The sequence below is a fragment of the Garra rufa genome, chromosome 11, assembly GCF_049309525.1.
Source record: "Garra rufa chromosome 11, GarRuf1.0, whole genome shotgun sequence".
Lineage (NCBI taxonomy): Eukaryota > Metazoa > Chordata > Actinopteri > Cypriniformes > Cyprinidae > Garra > Garra rufa.
The window spans coordinates 737457-759831 of record NC_133371.1 but is presented as its reverse complement, the minus strand read 5'-3'; the positions used below and the strand labels follow the sequence as shown (position 1 = coordinate 759831).

Below are 22375 nucleotides of genomic sequence, written 5' to 3'. Positions count from 1 at the left end.
GGAAAAAAAATATGTATGACACTCAGACTGGTGTGTTCAATGCAGTTGTCTTGACTGAAATAAATGAGAAACATCTCTGGTTTTAACGTTATTTGTTCATCAGACATTCCTCTTCAAAATAAAAGAAGTATTGTATTTTTTCAAACTGACCCACATTTGGTTTTTGACCACTGAAAATGTGTACATTTGAAAGACTTACTTCTGGAGCCATATTGAAGTTCCAATATCTCTAGAACCGAATCTTATAGGGCATTAAAAATAAAGATACCAAAGGGAAAGTTTGTTAAGACCCAATATCTAAAAGAACATTCCAATATCTTTAATACTTCCTGAGTAACAAGCATGCAGACTTTGGAGAAAAGCTTAAAAAGTGATGTTTATTCAATTTTGACTGGTAACCATTGGCACATAATGCAACAAAAATTGCAAAAGTCAACAGATTTTACTAATATAACTACCAGTCTATGTGTAAAAGTAAGATAATAATGCTGCCATCTTTCTGAAGTCATTTTTACCCCCCTGTAATCTGGTGAAAATTGCCATTTTGACCTCCCTCTACAAAATACTGTATTACTCAGTAAATATTCATCCATGACATTTAATATTTTGGCTTTCATCACTATATGTCTATCTTTCCTCAGAATAAATATTAGCAAAATCAAAAATTTGTGCCGGGGAAGTTTGGTTGATTTTACACGAAATGAAAATAAGCTTTTTGTATGGCTGATAAGTGTTTTTTTTTTTTTTTTAACCAATATCAAATTACTTTTTTTATTATTATTATTTTTAGTAAATGTTATGTAAAATAAATGTGATCTCAGAAATTATGCATGTTTTTTTTCCCCTTTTTTATCTAGTGAAAAAAATGTACATTTTAGTTTAATAATGTTTTGTAAGATTTTTAGAAGATGTTATGATGCTAAATCAAATGTATGGAATATCTTCAAGCCATTTATTACCTGTTAACATCTTTTTGAGCATAGACCTGAAAATGAAATTTCCGTCTTCTGCTTCGGTAATTTTGAGCGAGAAAAAACACTGCAAAAAAGGCTTTTCGTACTTTGATTTTTTTGTTGTTTCCAGCCAAAATATCTAAAGATTCTTAAATCAAGAAGAATTCTTTAGATGAGTAAAAATTATTTTCTTGTTTTCAGAAAAAACAAGTCAAAATTAAGTGTTTTTGCTTAAAACAAGCATAATAATCTTCTAATCCTATTTCAAATAGAAACAAGATTATTTTTCTTACCCCATTTTTCAGATTGTTTTGCTTTTTGCAAGCAAAAACATACTTAATTTTGACTAGTTGTTTTCTGAAAACAAGATGATAATTTTTACTCGTCTAGAAAATCCTTCTTGATTTAAGAATATAGATATTTATTAAGAATTAGACTTAGAATTAAACAAGACATAAAATCTAAGTAAGAAAAGCATTTTTGCAGTGTAGTTGACAGATTATTGCAAGATTTGTGAAAAAAAAGTTAAAAGAGAATCTTATAGGGCATTATGCATTTCACACAGAAATCGCACAAAACAATCAAAGTCAAGAGTTCTAAACCAGTTGTGTGTTTGATATGATCTCAAATGTTTTATCAGTAAGATTCAGTAAAAAAAAAAGTAAATTAAATGGTTACATTTCTGTAAAAAATGACCAAACCAGTGTTGGGGGTAACGTTGAGTTACGTAATAATATGACTTTTTCCAAGTAACTAGTAAAGTAACGCATTAATTGACAAGAAAATGTCTGAGTTACTTTTTCAAATAAGTAACGCCAGTTACTTTTTCCCCTATTTATTGATTTAAAGCTCTCCTGTCCTCTTGTTGAGGGAAATTGTGAGTAAGAATAAACATGAACGTGCAATAATTCATCTCACTCACTAAAAAAACAGATACAGTGTTCCTCAAAATGAATAAAAACTGTGAAATTCAATGCAAACCTGTAATAATTAAATATGTTAAATAATACAAATATCCTTTATGTAATCCCATTTTATTAACGTTTGATGATAATCTATTTGTTTTCCTTTTGTTTTATTGCTGAAGAGTTGACATTTTTTCTTCTGCGGTCTACTCTACAGACGTGAATTTACTTTTCTCTAAGCCTGAGGCTTTTGGTGTGAAAAGGCTTTTACATTTGACAAAAATAGAACTTTTTATATTAAAAACAAACAAGCAAGCCCTGGCCAGATTTAAAACGTAACACAAAAGTAACGTAACGCATTACTTTCCATAAAAAGTAACTAAGTAACGTAATTCGTTACTTTTTTAGGGATATTTTAATATTGTAATGCGTTACTTTTAAAAGTAACTTTATATAGTGTGATACTTTATAGGCCTCTATTGGCATTATATATTGGTCATCTTCCACCCTGCTCTTTAGGATGATGGCATTAGCCATCAAAATATCCAAATTGGTCAACCACTTCTTACCCACATGTGAATACGGCAGATATACATCAAAACATAGCTGAGTAAATCACAGAATTTCTGTTGAAACTGTTCCTTTAAGAACTGGATGTGTTTGCATGTTTATGTGGGGGAATGTGAAACGCGGTCAGTTTGAAGTTTCTAGAACCTGCTTTCTCTCCTGAGCAGCGGAATGTTGAGCACTTCCTGTCTTTGTCTGCGCCTATTGTTGGTACTTGCTGGGCTTGTTTCGATCAGACAGACTTCTCCTCCTACCTCACACATTTCTAACCACACTTGTCCCTTTGTTCATTATTCCTCAGTGTCTCTTCCCCCTCAGTTTGTCTTTCTTTTCCCTGTAGCCAATGCCTGTTTCTCTTTTGCTTTTCTCTCTTTTATCGATCTGGTATGGTGATGCTGTAAATGTTTTTAAAGTCTCTCTCTCTCTTTTTTTCTTTTATATGTACAGTGAGTCAAGTATCTGTCAGGCACGGGCCACTGTGATGATCTACGATGATGGCAATAAGAAGTGGGTCCCGGCAGGCACGGGTCCCCAAGCTTTCAGCAGGGTCCAGATCTACCACAACCCCAGCAATAATGCCTTCAGAGTGGTGGGACGCAAGATGCAGACCGACCAGCAGGTAAACAGACTACAGTCAGCCGGATGCAGCGTGGGGCTGCAACAAACAAACTGTTTTTCATTGAAGGTTACACTGCAGAGAGTTGACACATTCAGGGCAACAAGAAGAACTTTTCCTACAGCTCACACTTTAAAATAGTTTGCGACTGTTTTCAACAATTATTTTTTTTCCACAGCTAAAAACCAGCATCACAATAGTGTGGTTTTTTCATAATGTTGACCAAAAATGAAAAGAATTCATTTAGTGACCCTCATGCCAATTCAGAATTTAGTAGAATGTCTCTGCAGCTTTTCCCATGTTACAAAAGTGAGTGCATACTGGGATAATAAATGTATTTGCATATACAAGTGACCCCATCAAAATACCATTTAAAGGAGTAGTTCACTTCCAGAACAAAAACGTACAGATAATTTACTTACCGCTTGTCATCCAAGATGTTCATGTCTTTCTTTCTTCAGTCGTAATGAAATAGTTTTTTGAGGAAAACATTTCAGGATTTCTCTCTATATAATGGACTTCTATGGTGCCCCTCAGTTTGAACTTCCAAAATGCAGTTTAAATGCAGCTTCAAATGGCTCTAAAAGATCCCAGCTGAGGAAGAAGGGTCTTATCTAGCGAAACGCTCAGTTATTTTTTAAACAAATGTACATTTTATATACTTTTTAACCTCAGCTGCTTATCTTGTCTAGCTCTGCATGAGATCCTGGGTCAAGACAGTTAGGGTATGTTGAAAAACTCCCATCTCATTTTCTCCTCCAACTTCGAAATCATCCTACATCGCTGTTTTACTTTTTTTTTTTTGTAAGGGTGTTTGACCTTGTTTCCATGCTAAAACACTGTAAACACTGGGTCAGTACCTTTGCAGCAATATAGGACGATTTTGAAGTTGGAGGAGAAAATGAGATGGGAGTTTTTCAACATACCCTAACTGTATTGAGCTGGAATACACAGAGTTCAGGCAGAGCTAGACAAGACGAGTGTTTGAGGTTAAATAGTATGTAAATTGTCCATTTTTACCAATCGTTTGGCTAGATAAGCCATTTAGATCCCTTTGAAGCTGCATTTAAACTGCATTTTGGAAGTTCAAACTCAGGGGCACCATAGAAGTCCATTATATGGAGAGAAATCCTAAAATGTTTTACTCAAAAAACGTTATTGGTATTTTTTTTTTCTGCAAGTGAACTCCGCCTGTTAACCATAAACTACAATTCATATCCATGATTTAGTTTTTCTTTACCTCCCTTTAAGCTTGGTTGACAGCAATAAGTTACATATTAAATTAAATTATAGATATATATATACTGCTCTGTCTATCAAACTAAGTAATAGTATATATTCAGAAGACTATAGTGCACAAATCGTTTTTGAAGCTTAAAGGAGTATTCACTTCCAGAACAAAAATGTACAGATAATGTACTTACTCCCTTGTCATCCAAGATGTTCATGTCTTTCTATCTTCAGTCATAAGGAAATTGTTTTTTAAGGAAAACATTTCAGGATTTCTCTTTATATAGTGAACTTCCAAAATGCAGCTTCAAAGGGCTCTAAACGATCCCAGCCGAGGAAGAAGGGTCTTATCTAGCAAAATGATCAGTTATTTTAGAATGTTTATACTTTTTAACCCCAAATGCTCGTTCTTGTCTCGTCATATGCATAGTTTGTGTAATCTGGGTCAATGCAGTTAGGGTATGTCGAAAAACTGTGAAATGTCATTTTCTTCCCCAACTTTTAAATCTGCATTGCTGCCGAAGAACCAACCCAGTGTTGACAAAGCGAACACACAAAGAAGATCAAACACCCTTTACAAAAAAAAGTAAAACAGCATTGTAGGATGATTTTTAAGTTGAAAACGAGATAGGAGTTTTTAGACATACCCTAACTGTGCTGTATTGACCTGGATTACATAGCAGAGACGGGACAAGATGAGCATTTGAGGTTACAAAGTATATAAATTGTCAATTTGTTTGACTAGATAAGACCCTTCTTCCTCGGCTGGGATGGTTTAGAGCTCTTTGAAGCTGCGTTTAAACTGCACTTTGGAAGTTCAAACTCAGGGCACCATAGAAGTCCATTATATGAAGAAAAATCCTGAAATGCTTTCCTCAAAAAACATAATTTCTTTACGACTGAAGAAAGAAAGACATGAACACCTTGGATGACAAGGAGGTGAGTACATTATTTGTAAACGTCTTTAACATCTCCAGCCCTCATGCACTTTCATCGTATAGAAGTAAGCAGGCTGGGATTACTATTTAAACATCTGTCAGCTAATTTTAGGGGGAATATTTCTCCTAAGCTTAGAATATCATTTTTCAGTTTCATCATCACCTGCATCTTGAGTTCTCTCTTCCCCTCCCAGCGCTGTCGCCCTCTATACGCACAGACAGGAATGCTCCCCGGAGATGACTACTAAAGTAGATGTTGTTTCCTGTAAGATAGCCAAACCATTTCCTGTGCCAGTTAGGCCCTCCTCCCCCATTCCCATGACTCTACCTCTTCTCAGTCCATCTGGCTGATTCCACTCACTCGTTTCTCATTGTCTGAATGACTCAGTGACTTTTGTCTCTTTTGTTTCTATGTAGCGTCTGCTATTCTGTCAGTTTCTTTGAGGCATGGTCAACTTTTTTGGACGTTTTCTTCTTCTCTCTGTTCCCTTTCTCTCCTCCGCTCTACTTTGTGGAATTCATGATCGCAATACAAACAGAGAAACGAGGTGTCAGCACATTCACTAAAGGCGAACGCTCGCAGACACGCGCATCTCTCGTGCGCTCCGCAGAGGTGGAGCCATCTCCTGGACGATCTGTTAAACAAAGTTTGATTTCTGTTGGAATATGCAAATAAGTTTACAAATCTGTTTAAGCTTAAGCACTTTAAGGGCGGGTAGGAAAAAAGCTTTTTGCACATTCAAATGTAAGTCAATCTAAGTCTAGTTTAAAACGTGACAAGTTCTTAGACATGTTGTTTTCGGATAGATTTTTTTCACATATATGCTGAGAAAAACACCTTGATGTAAATTGTTCAATTGCTAAAACCTGTTCACACTTGCATTCCATCTTCAAGGTTTTTTTTTTGTAAATGAACCTTGAAAATCCTGCATTTTTGTTTTCTTTCATTTGCACTTTTTTTTTAAACGAGAATGCATCTACATTTTTAAAACCTGTGTTGTATTTTTTTTTTTTTTTTTTTTTAATATGTGACCCTGGAGCACAAAACCAGTCTTAAGTCGCTGGGGTATATTTGTAGCAATAGCCAAAAATATATTGTATGGGTCAAAATTATTGATTTTTCTTTTATGCCAAAAATCATTAGGAAATTAAGTAAAGATCATGTTCCATGAAGATTTTTTTGTAAAATTCCTACTGTAAACCTGTCAAAATGTAATTTTTGATTAGTAATATGCATTGCTAAGAACTTAATTTGGGCAACTTTAAAGGTGATTTTCTCAGCATTTTGATTTTTTTGCACCCTCAGATTCCAGATTTTCAAATAGATGTATCTCTGCCAAATATTGTCCTATCCTAACAAACCATACACCAATAGAAAGCTTATTTATTGAACTTTCATATGATGTATACATCTCAGTTTTGTAAAATTTAACCTTATGACTGGTTTTGTGGTCCAGGGTCACATATAGTTGCTTCTACTTAAGTCCAAATAGCTACTAATATAATAATAAAAAAGCCTGATAATCTGAAAATATGTTCCTCTTAAGAGTTTCATTTAAGTATTAGTCTTTTTGAATTGTTATAAATAATCAATAAACAGTAGTAATTGATCAGGGCTCGTATTCTCAAAACATCTTAAGACTAAAAGTAGCTCATAACCTGCCGATTTAGGAGAAAATCTGTAAAATAATAGGTGTGTCAGTCCTAAATTTAGAAGTATTTCACAGAGCGTTTTGGCAGTAAAACTAGCTCCTAAATCTGTGAAATGTTAGGAGAAGTGAACTCCTGTAAGTCACTAAGACCAAATCACAAACTATCCTCCCTGCTGAAAAAAAAAACTCAATAGAAACCATCACAGAAATGCTATTGGTTTCCACTATAAATACCATTATAAACATTACAAACCATCAACATTTTAACCATTAAAAAATGGTTTTGGTTCATGTTCCATTAGGATTTACTGATTTTAACAAGCCAACAATAGAAGGTGACCAATTTCCAACAGGCACCATTACAGTTACCATTAAAACCAGTACAATTCCCTTTTTAACCAGTGTAACCATTACAAATTCTGTGATTGTTTTTCTTTTATTTATTTATTTTTTAGCAGGGCTAAAATGGCTGTTGCCGGCAATCTGCCTTGGAATGTAAACATTTAAGAAGCACGCTGCATTTATTTGCACACATACATTTTCCCACGCATCTTCTTGTCATTAATTAGCTGGGCAGTAACAGCTTCCAGTTTGGTTTTCATTTACATTTTTCGTTTACTATGAGCCATGACTATTTTACTCTGTTAAGTCAAACACTGTTTATATATGCATATTTGCTAATTGTTTAAAGAAGCACACATGTAAAAGCCTGACAATCAGCTGAACATAAATTTGTTTAATTCATCACACTTAGCCTGCATTTTAAAATCTTCATTTGAATGTGTTGAATTTGAATTTTTTTAAACTTTATTTGAATATGGCACCATTATATCGCACTCTACAATATTTCTATGAATAAATGACTGACAGAGACCCCTCCCCTATCAACCAATCACTGTGTGCATAATTAATAAGCATGCTGACATCATCCATAGTAATGAGGTCAACCCCGCCCTTACTCTTAGTTTAAGACTTCTCTCAATTCCTTAGTAAAAGTTTGTCTCAGCAGCTTTGTGAATAGGTTTTAAGTTGAGACACTACAGGCACCTGTCAGGTTTGAGATTATATCGTTTTCTGCCTGTTTTAAGTATTTTCTGAATTATGGAGGGACGAAATGAGATACCCAAAATTCCCTCTGTAAGAATGTTTGACTCTAATATGTCAAGAAAAAATTAAACGACAATTTTAAAACTTGAGGCTGTAAAGGTGCTTCAACTATGGACTGAGTTAAGGGTATGAATACTTATGCAATCTACTTATTTCAGTGTTTTATTTTAATAAATTTGTCAAATTTGCAAATCTGGTTTTTGCTTTGTCATTATTATGGTGTATGGAGTGTAAATTGATGTGGGGGAAAACTAATTTAAAGCAGTTTAACAAAATGCTGCAACAAAACAGAATGTGAAAAAAATGAATACTTTTGCAAGGCACTGTATTTACCCTATTCACCTGCAGTGTCTCGTCTTTTACCGCTATTTAGGAGAACTCTAAGTGTTAAGATAAAATGTTTTGTGAATACAAGCCCTGGACACTAAATTGAGTGTCACAAAGAATAATGAACTTCTTGAATTAACTACAGCATGAAAGAGTAGCTGCTTATTTACATTTGGATATTTATGTCTCATCTACAGGTTGTGATGAACTGTCCAATTGTAAAGGGATTAAAATATAATCAGGCCACTCCAAACTTCCATCAGTGGCGGGACGCTCGGCAGGTGTGGGGACTGAATTTTGGGAGCAAGGAAGATGCAGCGCTGTTCGCCAACGGCATGATGCACGCACTCGATGTCCTCAACTCCATTCCTGATGCAGGTGATGCACACACACATATTCTTACACAAATGTGATAGAGTGTGCAGTCGTGGCCAAAAGTTTTGAGAATTACATAAATATTGGAAATTGGAAAAGTTGCTGCTTAAGTTTTTATAATAGCAATTTGCATATACTCCAGAATGTTATGAAGAGTGATCAGATGAATTGCATAGTCCTTCTTTGCCATGAAAATTTACTTAATCCCGAAAAAAACTTTCCACTGCATTGTTAAGAAGGCTTCAGGGCGTCCAAGAAAGTCCAGCAAGCGCCAGGATCGTCTCCTAAAGAGGATTGAGCTGCGGGATCGGAGTGCCACCAGTGCAGAGCTTGCTCAGGAATGGCAGCAGGCAGGTGTGAGCGCATCTGAACACACAGTGAGGCCAAGACTTTTGGAAGATGGCCTGGTGTCAAGAAGGGCAGCAAAGAAGCCACTTCTCTCCAAAAAAAACATCAGGGACAGATTGATCTTCTGCAAAAAGTATGGCGAATGGACTGCTGAGGACTGGGGCAAAGTCATATTCTCCGATGAAGCCTCTTTCCGATTGTTTGGGGCATCTGGAAAAAGGCTTGTCCGGAGAAGAAAAGGTGAGCGCTACCATCAGTCCTGTGTCATGCCAACAGTAAAGCATCCTGAGACCATTCATGTGTGGGGTTTGCTTCTCATCCAAGGGAGTGGGCTCACTCAAAATTTTGCCCAAAAACACAGCCATGAATAAAGAATGGTACCAAAACACCCTCCAACAGCAACTTCTTCCAACAATCCAACAACAGTTTGGTGAAGAACAATGCATTTTCCAGCACGATGGATCACCGTGCCATAAGGCAAAAGTGATAACTAAGTGGCTCGGGGACCAAAACGTTGACATTTTGGGTCCATGGCCTGGAAACTCCCCAGATCTTAAAACTTGTGGTCAATCCTCAAGAGGCGGGTGGACAAACAAAAACCCACTAATTCTGACAAACTCCAAGAAGTGATTATGAAAGAATGGGTTGCTATCAGTCAGGATTTGGCCCAGAAGTTGATTGAGAGCATGCCCAGTCCAATTGCAGAGGTCCTGAAAAAGAAGGGCCAACACTGCAAATACTGACTCTTTGCATAAATGTCATGTAATTGTTGATCAAAGCCTTTGAAACGTATGAAGTGCTTGTAATTATATTTCAGTACATCACAGAAACAACTGAAACAAAGACCTAAAAGCAGTTGAGCAGCAAACTTTGTGAAAATTATTATTATGTCATTCTCAAAACTTTTGGCCACGACTGTAGGTTTTATTGCATAATGAAAAATGAAATTTGTTTTTAGGTTTCCCCGCACGACCCGTGTCCAATGGACCATCCCCAGAAGAGCTGGAACAACAGAGAAGGTATAAATTTGAGTTTATTTGTAGTGGTGTACGTAACGAAACCGTTTTATATTAAGTTTTTGTTCACTTCCTGTGGCATCGTGTGAATTGCCTGAAGTCATGGTTTTCCTGTTCAGCCTTTGACCTCATTTAAAGACACGCACACACTTATATAGACACACACACAAGCACACACTCTCAAGGGATTACTGGTATTAACGCTCAAGTCTTTAGCTTTCCGTGAGCCCCTGAAGTGATGGGGCAGAAGTCCGGGTCAGGTCTTCTGACACTTGATATCCTCTTCGGCCCTGCCTCGTTCTCATCTTCTTTCTTCCTGCAGGACTGCAGGCCAAAAGATGAAACACCGGTGTCTTTTTTAAACTTAAATTTTTATTTTTTAAATTGTATTTTTGCCTTTTTGCAGTTTAATAATAAAGTAGATAAAAAGGAGAAGAGCATAAAACAAGGTGAACTCTAACTTGCATTGCTTACACGTAGTTAACTGCTATGTGTGGATGCCTGTTTCCACCAATGAATAAAAAATAATAAAAGGTTATTGTGACTTATCTCACAATTCTGACCTTTTTTGTCGGAATTAAATGATATAAACTCAAAATTGCGAGTAAAAAACTCACAATTCTGAGAAATATAGTCGCAATTGCATGAAATAAACTCACAATTGTGAGTTATAAAGTCTGAATTGTGAGATATAAACTTGCACTTCTGAGAAATAAAGTCACAATTGCATGAAACAAGTCTGCAATTGCATGTTATAAAGTCATTATTGCATGATATAAACTCAAAATTCTGAGAAATAAAGTCAGAATTGTGAGATATAAACACAATTCTGAGAAATAAAGTTGCAATTGCATTATATAAACTCATGATTGTGAGTTAAAAGTCAGAATTGTGAGATATAAACTCACAATTCTGAGAAATAGTCGCAGTTATTAATAACTTATTAAAAAAATAAAAATTAAGTTGTGCTTTGTTGGTAGGCTATAATGTCTACTAGAATGTTAGAAATGTTCAGTGTTAAATATTTTTAAATTGTTGTTTTGTAATTTTTTTTTCTTTGAAAAGCAAGACAAAACTGTAAAAAGCAAATTGGCTCTCTCTCTCTCTCTCTCTCTCTCTCTCTCTCTCTCTCTCTCTCTCTCTCTCTCTCTCTGTCTAGTTGTTATGGTTACCTTGATAAAGACTTTACATGGAGCTGGTTGACTCATGTCTTGACTTGACTGAAATGTTTTGAATGGCTTTCATAGAGGCTTGACTTAACACGAAACTTGACATTGCAGTCTTACAAGTGTCACTACAGAGAGTATCTGTTGTTTATGTGAATTCTGTGATTGCCTGTTTCAAGTTTGAAGTCTTGTTTTATGTATACTGGTTCATTTGAGGGTCTCAGAGTGATTCAAAATATGTAAACCCACCAAATAATCGCCATCTCACCCCGCAACTACTGTAAAAGTGACAAAGACTAGATCATTCCTATTGGATTTAATAATTTAGACTTCAAGCAGGGGTCCTTAAAGTCTTAAAATGTCTTAAATTCAGATTCTAACAAGCTGTTATGAATTCACTGTAAACCATGGCTTCTTGGGGCTTATTGCTTTAACAAGAATATTCAGAATGTTATTAAATGGATCAGACATTTCTCTTGTGACACATTTCATATTTCTCCAATCGTTTATTCCACTTAAAACTGCTGTTATTTTTTTTAACTTATTTGCTTAAAATACCACCTGGAAATACCATTTTAAGTTAGTATTTCAGTACTTTAACAACACATTTCCATGTTAATTGTTTTTTGATGTTGGTTAACGGGCAGATATGCATCTAAACATTTTATTTTAATTTTTGTTACAATTGCAATTGTGCAATCTCATTTCAATTTGGAGTATGTAAAAATAATTGCAATGCCTCCATCTATTTTCCTGCAGATTGGAACAGCTGAGGTTGGAACAGCTTGAACGAGAGAGACTAGAAAGAGAAAGACAAGAGCAACAGGAAAGGGAAAAACAAGCAAGAGAAAGACAAGAAAGAGAACGGCAAACAGCTCCAGGTGAGCAGAAAGTGTTTTACCTCAACGGAAAGGACTTGAGGTGATTTTTAAAAATAGATACAAATATGTTTAAACATCTGCAAACCAAAAATTAGGCTAGTTCACTGCTCAGAAGATTTTACAGAAGATTTTTTGAAATCCTTATGAAAGAAATTGATCTGAAAAGTGGGCTGTCTGTCACTGATCCATTTAGTTCTTTACAATCATGTCTAATAGACCAATTTAGAGTAGACATCACAGTTGTATCACTTGCAGCCAGTTGCATCAAAACACTGGTAACAAGTGGAGGTAAACGGGTAAAATCCATGAAATAAGGATTTTATAGAATACTGTCATCAAAGACGGCATTTGAAGCTAAACGCAGACATACTATGGATGAAAACTGCTATGATTACTCTACTTTTAAAGCATAAATTTGATTTAATCCATAGGTCTACATAATCACATATGACAAATTATATTAGCTTTACAGTTACAGCATGAAATATTATTTAAACCTATTACTATTAACATCTTTATGTAAGATTTATTTATTTTATCTCACAATTCTGACACTTTTCTCGCAAATGTAAGTTTATCTCCTAATTTAACTCAAAAATAGTGAGTTTTCTGCCACCATAAAAAACGTCATCCCTGTTAAAGATCTCATCAATTTCATTGAAAAATGGTGCTTATTGCTGGGTGACAAGCTCTTGTAATAAGCAGAGAACATTTAGAAAATTACATCTAATCAATATAATCTATAATCTTTCTAAATCTTACTGTTTTGTACCGTATCCTTGTAATTCTCTAGCCGTAAAGGCTATCTCTCTCAGGTTTTCTTCAATCATGATGTGTGCACATGCGTGCCTTGAAGTCTGCATTTTATCCTTTTGCGTACTGGAACTTTTTTGTGCATACCGGCACTTCTGACATATTGAATGAATGCAAGCGGAGTCGGTCTACGTTAGGATTGGTGCTGTAGGATTGATGCATAGAGCCACATATGCACGCCAAAACTGTGTATTATATGCACGACAAAAACACATGCATTTCATATGCACGCCAAAGTTAATTTCAGCTTATTAGTAGCACACCAAATATACACCAAAAATCGTGCTACTAGTACGCATTTTCATGAGACTCACATCATTTTAAACGGGTAAACTCCTGGAAAATCCAAGGATCGTGAAAGCGTTCAAACAGTGAGTTAAAAACAATGATTATAATGCAGAGAATAGTGACTTATGTCCAGATGCTGGTAAATGATTACTTAGCGATTGAATCATGATCATAATTCAGAATTTATTTCAGACATTATTTCATATTGCTCAAGTTGTCTGACAACAGAAACACTAAAATATAACAATGGAAACTTTTTTGTTGAGAACTTGGCTGCATCAAATGACAGTATGTGGGCACTGAGACGCAAAAAAATTTAATAATAAATAATAAATGTATTTTGCATGTTCAGAAGAAGTGTCCTGCAAATAATGTAAACAGACTTGTGTAAGTAAATTGCTCAGTGCAAAGAAAGAGAAGTAATGGGAACCTGGTATTTCTAGGTTCTTTTTCTTTCATGTGTCTAATAGACATTTAAAAAAAAAAAAAAAAAAGTATGACCTCTGAAACATGTCCAGTCTTCATGCTCTATGTCGAGTATGGTTTCACTAATAATAAACATACTTTGCTTAAAGCATTTATATTTGTCCATGCACAAGTTGATTAGAGTATTAAAAACTTTAAAAAAGTATTAATTTTACGTACTTTTAGAACAGATAAAAATGTGCGATTTAAATATTTTAATCAATTGACAGCCCTAGTAATAACATTATTTTGAAAATCATTTGCTGTTGTTGTACTCTAGTCATTCCTCCACCACCACCTTTGGCCCCTGGAGGCCCTCCGGCTCCCCCTGGACCTCCACCTCCCCCTGGGCCCCCTCCAGCTGGACCTCCCCCACCACCTGGACCTCCTCCCTCAGGAGGAGGAGCTCCACCTCCGCCTGCTCCTCCTCTGCCCTCTTCAGGAGGAGGCGGCGGTGGGGAAGGAGGACCAGGTGGTGGTCTCGCTGCTGCTCTGGCAGGTGCCAAACTCCGCAAAGTGGCCAAGGTGAGACGATGAGTGATAAGAGAATGTCCAGATGTCAGAATAATGAGTCACTTCCTGCTAACATTATTTAAGGTCTTGGTGACATCACCTGAAAATGAAATTTAGCCTTTTTAGAGACTGAGCAAGTTGTTACATTTTGATGACACATTTTTAATGGCATAACGTTTCCTGGTGAATCACGCAGAATCGAAAGACCAGAAATGTGTTTCAGGTATGAAGGATGATAAAGTCAATATTTCATGTTGGAGAACGCAGAGAACGAAGCACTGGCAAATCTAAAACTTGTATACTAAAAAATAGAAAAAATAGTTTACAAAAATAGAAATGGACAAAAGGTTGTGTAAGATTTGTGTTTTGTATTTTTTTGTTGATGTTACAATGTAAAGCAAAAAAACATATTGGTGAATATCAATCACTGTATACAGCTAGATGTGTAATAAGATGGTAATGTTCTCCTCAGTGAAACTTTAGAAAGACAACTAAATACATTTCCATGTGAATGCCAAAAATAAATTAAGATATACACTACCACTCAAAAGTTTGGGATCAGTAAGATTTTTAATGTTCGTTTGTTTTAAAATACTGGAAAAAAAAATTGATATTGTGAAATATTATAGAAATATTATATATTATAGAATTTGTCACATGCATCTTCAGAAATCATTCTAATATGCTGATTTATTATCAATGTTGAAAACAGTTTTAAATGCTGCAAATTTTTTTTCCAACCTGTGATATTTTTTTTCAGGATTCTTTGATCAATAAAAGGTTAAAAAGAACAGCATTTATTTAAAACAGAAAGGTTTTCTAACAACATACACTACTGTTTGAAAATGTGGGGTTAATACATTTTTATTCTTTATTTTTTTTTTTAGAAATAAATACTTTTATTTACCAAGGATGTGTTAAATCAAAAAGTGATAGCATATTGTTAGAAAATATTTCTATTTTGAATAAATGCTGTTCTTTATAACTTGTTATTCATTAAAGAATCCCGAAAAAGGATCACAGCTTCCAACATTGATCATTCTAATAATAAATCAGCACATTTATGCATATTTACATATATTTTTTTGAAAAAAAAAAGAAATACTTTTATTCACCAAGGATGTGTTAAATTAAAAAAAGCGATAGCATAGATTTACATTGTTAGAAAATATTTATATTTTGAATAAATGCTGTTCTTTTTAACTTCATTAAAGAATCCTGAAAAAGGATCACAGGTTCCAAAAAAGATATTTGGCGGCTCAACTGTTTTCAACATTGATAATTCTAATAATAAATCAGAACATTTATGCATATTTACATATATTTTTTGAAAGAAAGAAATACTTTTATTCTCCAAGGATGTGTTAAATTAAAAAAAGCGATAGCATAGATTTACATTGTTAGAAAATATTTCTATTTTGAATAATTGCTGTTCTTTTTAACTTGTTCTTCATTAAAGAATCCCGAAAAGGGATCACAGCTTCCAAAAAACATTTAGCAGCACAACTGTTTCCAACATTCATAATTCTAATAATAAATCAGCATTTTAGAATGATTTCTGAAGAATCGTTTGACACTTAAGACACTTAAAAATTACGCTTTTTTTTAATCACAGGAATAAATTATATTTTATAGTATATTAACAAAAAAACATTGGTTTATATTGTAATAACATTTTGCATTACAACTGTTTTTCTGTATTTTTAAAAAATATTTTAAAGACATCTTTAAAAAAAATATTACAAAACTTGAGCGGTAGTGTATATGCATACCCTGATCTCCTATGATGTTTTACACATTGAATCCTGGCTGCTGTTATTGACTCAGTGCTTCCTCCTGCAGGATGAAGGCGGTAGTGGAGGAGGAGGAGGAGGAGGAGGCAGTAGTGGCAGCAGTGCGGCTGCGGCCAGCGTGGCAGCACCTCCTAAAGCTGACAGCAGCCGCAGCAGTGTGTCTTTGCCCAGCAGTGGAGGAGGCCTGATGGGAGAGATGAGTGCAATCCTGGCACGACGGTCAGTAGAAAACAATTCCAAAACATACAGCAAATGTGTACACGGATATATCCTCAATTAGCATTGAAACATGTCTCAGTTTTAAGAAGTCAGTTACCACGATAATTTGAGTGAGAGCGAGCCGAAATATTTGTGCTATCACAGGGAGTTTGTGAGTTACGGGAGTTTAATACATGACTATGTACCATAGCCTACACTGAAATTACCTGAGCAGTTTAATAAATGTTCTAAAAATAGTTGAATAAATTAATTCAATAACGTGCATTCATTGCATGGACGGGGCAACAACATAATATAAGCATCTCAAATGCATGTAGGCTATACATTTGGGTGGAAACCTTACCCCTTTTGGCTTGCTGTTAATGCTGAATGAAAACTGAAAATAAAGAGCTGATGCGATAAGTTGCGTTTGTTACTACAAATTGATCAAACTTAGGCTATGATCAACTCACTGTCTTCTGGCCGCTATTTTTCATTATTTAAAAAAAAACAACTGGAATTTAACAAAAAAAATTACAGGTGTTTTTTTTATTGATGTCTCAGCCACCGTGAACTAACTGTAACTAACTGTATTAAAGTGTATAAGTTTTGAGAGTTTACATTTTAAATCTTAACAATGCTAAAAACAGACTTATTGCTCTCTCTATGCCGCTTTCTTTCTTTTTCTTTCAGGCATGACCCTAGAGAAGATGGACAGTTATAATAATAGTTTTATGTACACATGTGCACTAGAAACTTCTTCTCACCAAAACTAAAAAAAAAATACTTAGCAATAAATCTATTTCGTATTCTGCTAAATAGTATCTTTTCTGATACCCTTCTCACAAAGAAAGAAGCTCAAATATTGGTTCAAATAAACATGATTTGAAACTGGATGGAACAATGGTTCTATAAAAGGTTTGCAGGGATTCGTATATTCACAGGGCCTTATAGTAACAGTAGTGCAATGGAGCCCTCATAGATGAAGATCCTTGTCTAAGAGGCCTTGTATAGGTTATATGGGACCCATATATTAAATATAAATAAACATTTGTTTTCATTTTTCTGGGGTTTTCTATAATAAACTGGATGATGCAACCTGGGCACTGGCCCTATTGGGCCGGTCTGTTATCCATCGCTGTCTGAACACCAAATAATCTTAATGACACGACACAATAGAGGATCTTTTGGACAAAAAAAAACAAAAAACGCTTGCGACACACCCCGATCGCTCGGGGGTGCAAATCGGCCACAGAATAGATTTTAAAGGTGTACAGTACAAATAATTGTACAGTATTTCATTTCTTTAACCATCTTGTAAGAGTTATTTGAATTAGGCTGCCAACCCTCTTCAATGTGATTAAATCACTTGCATACTAAATTTACATGCTAGGCGAGCCAACCATGTCTATCATTAGCCATTGGCTGAAACATTATATTTTTCTAGCCAGTGTTTGAATTAGGGTAAAAGTGTAAGTTCAATACAGATAATTCTCTTGCCTTTACTCATTTTGAACCGTGCGCTTGAGAGGTCCTCATCTCAATAGATGCGCAGTGTATTTGATGCACCATAGTCTGTAGTGTGAAGGTGCCCCACTTGCCGTCATTCTGTGTTTCTTTTGCACATGCAAAGAGAGGGAGAGCAAGACATTTAAATGACATGTAAAGTATTTTCTTTGTTGTATTTACCTGCCAAATAGTGGAGTTAATTTGGAATTACTCTGCCTTTATGAACGAGCTCAAGCCATTTCCATTTTTTTGGTAGCAGGAGGAACTAATGCGCAAATTATGAAGAAATAATCTCATTGACTGGCGCTTGCCTATTACCCTCACTGTTTTGATTTCAGCAAATCAGTTCGAGCAAACACAGACGTGAACGTGATTGATATTCATTAACCCAGCAGCTTATCAGATCTTAGTGAATATTGTACTGTTTTATTAGTAGTAGTAGTAGTAGTATATTATCAGTATTATTTTTAGTTTTTTTTTTACAGAAACACTGAATGACAAACAATGCCTCAAGCACAACCGCTAGTCCTGAGTTCAGTTAAAGTGACAAATATGAATTCATACATTTTCATTTATATGGATATTCATTTGAGTTCTAATTACTTAAAGGAGTAGTTCACTTTCAGAACAAAAATGTACAAATAATTTACTCACATCCTTGTCATCCAAGATGTTCATGTCTTTCTTTCTTCAGTGAAATGAGGAAATCATTTCAGGATTTCTCTCCATATAATGGACGTCTATGGTGCCCCCGAGTTTGAACTTCCAAAATGCAGTTTCATTGCATTGCAAATGACTCTAAACGATCCCAGCCGAGGAAGAAGGGTCTTATCTAACGAAACGATCTGTTATTTTCTAAAATGAAAAGTATATAAATTATTTATCCAAATGCTCATCTTGTCCATCCCTGCGTGAACTCTTTGTATTCTGGTTCATGACAGTTAGGGTACTGTATGTCCAAAAACTTCCTTCTCATTTTCCGATTTTTAAAATCGCCCTACATTGCTGTTTTACCTTTTTTTTTTTTTGTAAAAGGCGTTTGATCTTTTTTGCATGTTCACTTTGTAAACACTGGGTCGGTAGTTCTCTGTAGACTCTGGAGAAACCCTGAAATGTTTTCCTCAAAAAACATAATTTCTTTACGAATGAAGAAAGAAAGACTGGGGTTGAGTACATTATCTGGAAAGATAGTTCTATCATAAAAATACTTGATAGATTGATGTTAAAAGCATACATTCAGGTCATATCACACATGAATGTATCGTAATGAACATAAGATGATTTGGTGGAATCATTCAAAACACCAAAAAAGTTGCTGCATTCATCACTCTTGATTTTTGATTCAGTAAAAAGAACCAGACTGATTAATTTAGGAATGGTTATGCTGTATGCTTCGCAACATTCAGTGGCAGTGTTGCCTAATGTTAAGTAATAGTTCTGCATTTATGGAAAAAATGGATGTTCATGAACTCAAAGTCATTTGGTTTGGATATATTTATTTATTTATTTATTTTTATATTTAAAGGTGGAACCAGTTCTATATAAAAATGATTCTCAGTTTCAAACCTAGGGGTGAGAACCTTTAGGCACGATCCGATCCGATTCTGGGAGTCATAATCTGATTCCAAAACGATTCTTGATCTACAGTTTTCCCCCAATTAATTCTTCTGCTGTGCAACTTTACATTTTAACAAAATGCAAAAGTGCATTTTCTATGCTTTTTGTTTATAGTTGGCATCTCTGTATGTCAGTACTGCCATCTTAAAAGTATCTTCACAATCTTCTTAATTACAATTTTCATCATCAACTAAATATCACGATTCATCACATTCTCAGTTTTCAATATTGCTGCACATGGCTAGCCTAGAATCTAGACGCGCCCCTAGCGGCAGCAAATTACATTTGCTTCTAAGGTCAGTCTAGTTACTCTCAATTCACTTAAATTTCCGAAAAATCCAAGATGTACCGGGCCAATCACGAGTCGGTGGGCGGGCTTAACATGATGACGACTGACCTGCGACCATAAGTTCAGTCAGACATGAATTCCTGGTTCCGTGAATTAAGCGTGGAAAACTGAACAGTATTTATATATTTTTTTACTTTTGATACACAGCCACGTCCATGTGTCCTGAGCAGGAGCTCGTTACGTCTGAACGCGCTGTGGTGTAGAATACGCAAACACCGGAAGCGATCTGTGGCGTGTATACGACACTCATTGTTTACACAGCACAAGAGATTGTGGATATAGCGGCTATTCAAAATGGTAATTACTTGCGCTTGTCCTGGTTGTTCAAACCCATTTAAAGCTGAAAAAGATTACGTTTGCTTGCGCAAACTCATCCTGGACTTTTTTTTTTTACATATTTCCCCTTTCGGTGTTTGCGTATACTACATCAAAGCGCGTTCACATGTGACGAGTCGAATCATAGATATGCTAAACTCGTGCTCATGACAGATGGACGTGGGTTTGTATCAAAGGTAAAAAGAAAATTATATAAATACTGTTCATTTTCTTGCAAAAACCGATCGTTTCGTGTCTTAGGACATCAATGTATCGTCACGAGCCGCAGGGTGTAATTTGGATTTGTCTGTGCATGTTTTTGTTTACTTTTAAAGGTTTAGTGCCCATCTATGTCTATTATTTAGCTGACAGACTGCACAGTGCACTGATTTTTGTTAAAAATCTTCGTCGCTCTGACTACGTCACCTGACAGACTAGTCTCTGATTGGTTGTAGCGCTATCCTATTGCGTGGAGAGGAGTTTGAAAGACAACCGTTTATCCCACCCCTCCGGTTGAGCCCTGTCTATGGAGAGTGCCCAGACCCTACATTTATGTGGGTCTGGCTTGCCAGGCTAGCACATGGCTCCATTTTCATATACATTTTATATCAAATTTATTTTGTGCAAAATTAACTTTTTTTTATTATATAAGCAGGCTACGTTTTAAAACAATTACTTATTTAAAATAAGTGTTCTTTAAGTATCCGAAAGTTTACAGACAATAGTTATTGGTTTTTCTTTTTTCCTCAGCATTACTGCTGTTTGATTATTACTGATGAGTTTATAGACAGTGGCTGCTTTAACAGCAAACTAATGCACAGATCTATTTCCATATATCAGATGTTTTGTCCTGCTCTGAAAACATAACTGACGGTGTGTACATCAGTTTCATATAAAAGTATTCGAAAATGCAAGTGCATTTAACTACAGCCGCATTGGTCTAATAGTACTGCATTTCAAATGGCAGAAATGAAAGCATATCTAAAGTAAAACACGGCGGGTGGAAGCACACTGTCAAGCAATGTGCACATGTCTCACAGTGCAAATTCTGTGCAATGAATCCCGCCGCGTCTCTAGCGCACGTGCCATACGCGGGGAAAAAAAAAATCTCAGAATCATTGAAGAGAGAATCGCGATGGATCAGAGAATCCGTTTTTTCTCCCACCCCTATTCAAACCCTAGATCTGAAATCATTTTATATCCATAATATGACCACAAAGCGCAATACTGGATTACATAATTGCAATTCAAGTCTGTTAAATTGGCTCTTCAAACTGAAAGATGCGTGCATAACTAGAAATGAACAGCCTGGGGTGTAACTGAGATAGCTGTTGATCAAAGGCCTTTGGTAATGAACTTGTAATGTCAAGGGTGCCAGAGGCTTTAATAGAAGCAATCTATAGCACTCACATGAATTCCTTGTTAAATGAATTCCTCATTACAAAAATATTTGTTACTTGAGCTGTGAAGAAGCATGACTAGGCGGGTAAAATTCTGGTTTTGCATTACTGACATAATTCCTGAACTCTATTCCATAGTGCTTTACAACTTCCTGGATTATATTTATATGCATGTTTGTGAATCAATAAATAGAGTACATTGTGTGCCACTTTGAAGGGATAGACAATTCTTACTCCTACTATTCTTACTGTATTACTGTAAATGTGTCTGTCTACTTTATTTTACAAACTGAGGATTGAAATTATTATTATATATAAATGCTACTGATGCTGACTTTTAGTAAATAGCCCAGAATGTTCTTTATGGTAAAATGTGCTGTAAATTACTGTTTTTTTTGTTTGTTTGTTTTTTAGAAATAACTGTTGTTATTGTCTTTGTTTGTACAGGAGAAAAGCTGCAGATAAAGGGGAGAAGGCGCCCCCCAAAGCAGAGGAGCCCAGTAATGTATGAACACCTTCAGTCTTTTAAGTGCAAAATCGAATCTTAAAATTAAATTGGTCATATCAGTCACAGTGCTGGTTACTTACACAATGCTTAAACAAATTTCAACCTTACTCTTAACCTTAAGTGTAGTGTTGGTAGCACATCCTGATAGTTTATGATTTTTGTGACCGTGTAAAGTCTATACTTTGCTTACAAGTAGACATTAAGTTGAGCTATGAAATTGGAATTTGTTTGGGGGGAAAAATGCTGTATTTCCTGTAAAATTCCTCTAAATCGACCATTTAAAGTGCATGCAGAAGTCTTAAGGTATTTAAAGAGGTTGCCTATAGACTTAAGATGGAATATAGCCTCTATTACTGTAAATGTAAGTACTAAAATTGACTCAAAAAGCCAGCTCATTCTCATTCATTCTCCTCTCGGTCTGTTTCTTTTCCTTTGCTGATGATCTTCAGGATGATTCTGATGCTCAAAACCTAGGCGGTAAGAACGCAATGCATTTGTGATTGAGATTTGAAACATTTAGATTAGT

General features: G+C 35.4%; 1 protein-coding gene across 1 annotated transcript in view; it reads left to right on the top strand.

Moving 5' to 3' along the window:
- LOC141346170 (uncharacterized) overlaps positions 1-22349 on the top strand; it is a 56457-nt gene extending 34108 nt beyond the window's left edge. The window contains exons 2-9 of the mRNA XM_073851082.1: positions 2873-3044; positions 8493-8673; positions 9977-10037; positions 11960-12081; positions 13928-14172; positions 16003-16172; positions 21789-21846; positions 22299-22349. Coding sequence (XP_073707183.1) covers positions 2873-3044; positions 8493-8673; positions 9977-10037; positions 11960-12081; positions 13928-14172; positions 16003-16172; positions 21789-21846; positions 22299-22349 — 1060 coding nt within the window. The remainder of the gene's footprint in view (positions 1-2872; positions 3045-8492; positions 8674-9976; positions 10038-11959; positions 12082-13927; positions 14173-16002; positions 16173-21788; positions 21847-22298) is intronic.
- Positions 22350-22375: the final 26 nt, after the last annotated feature.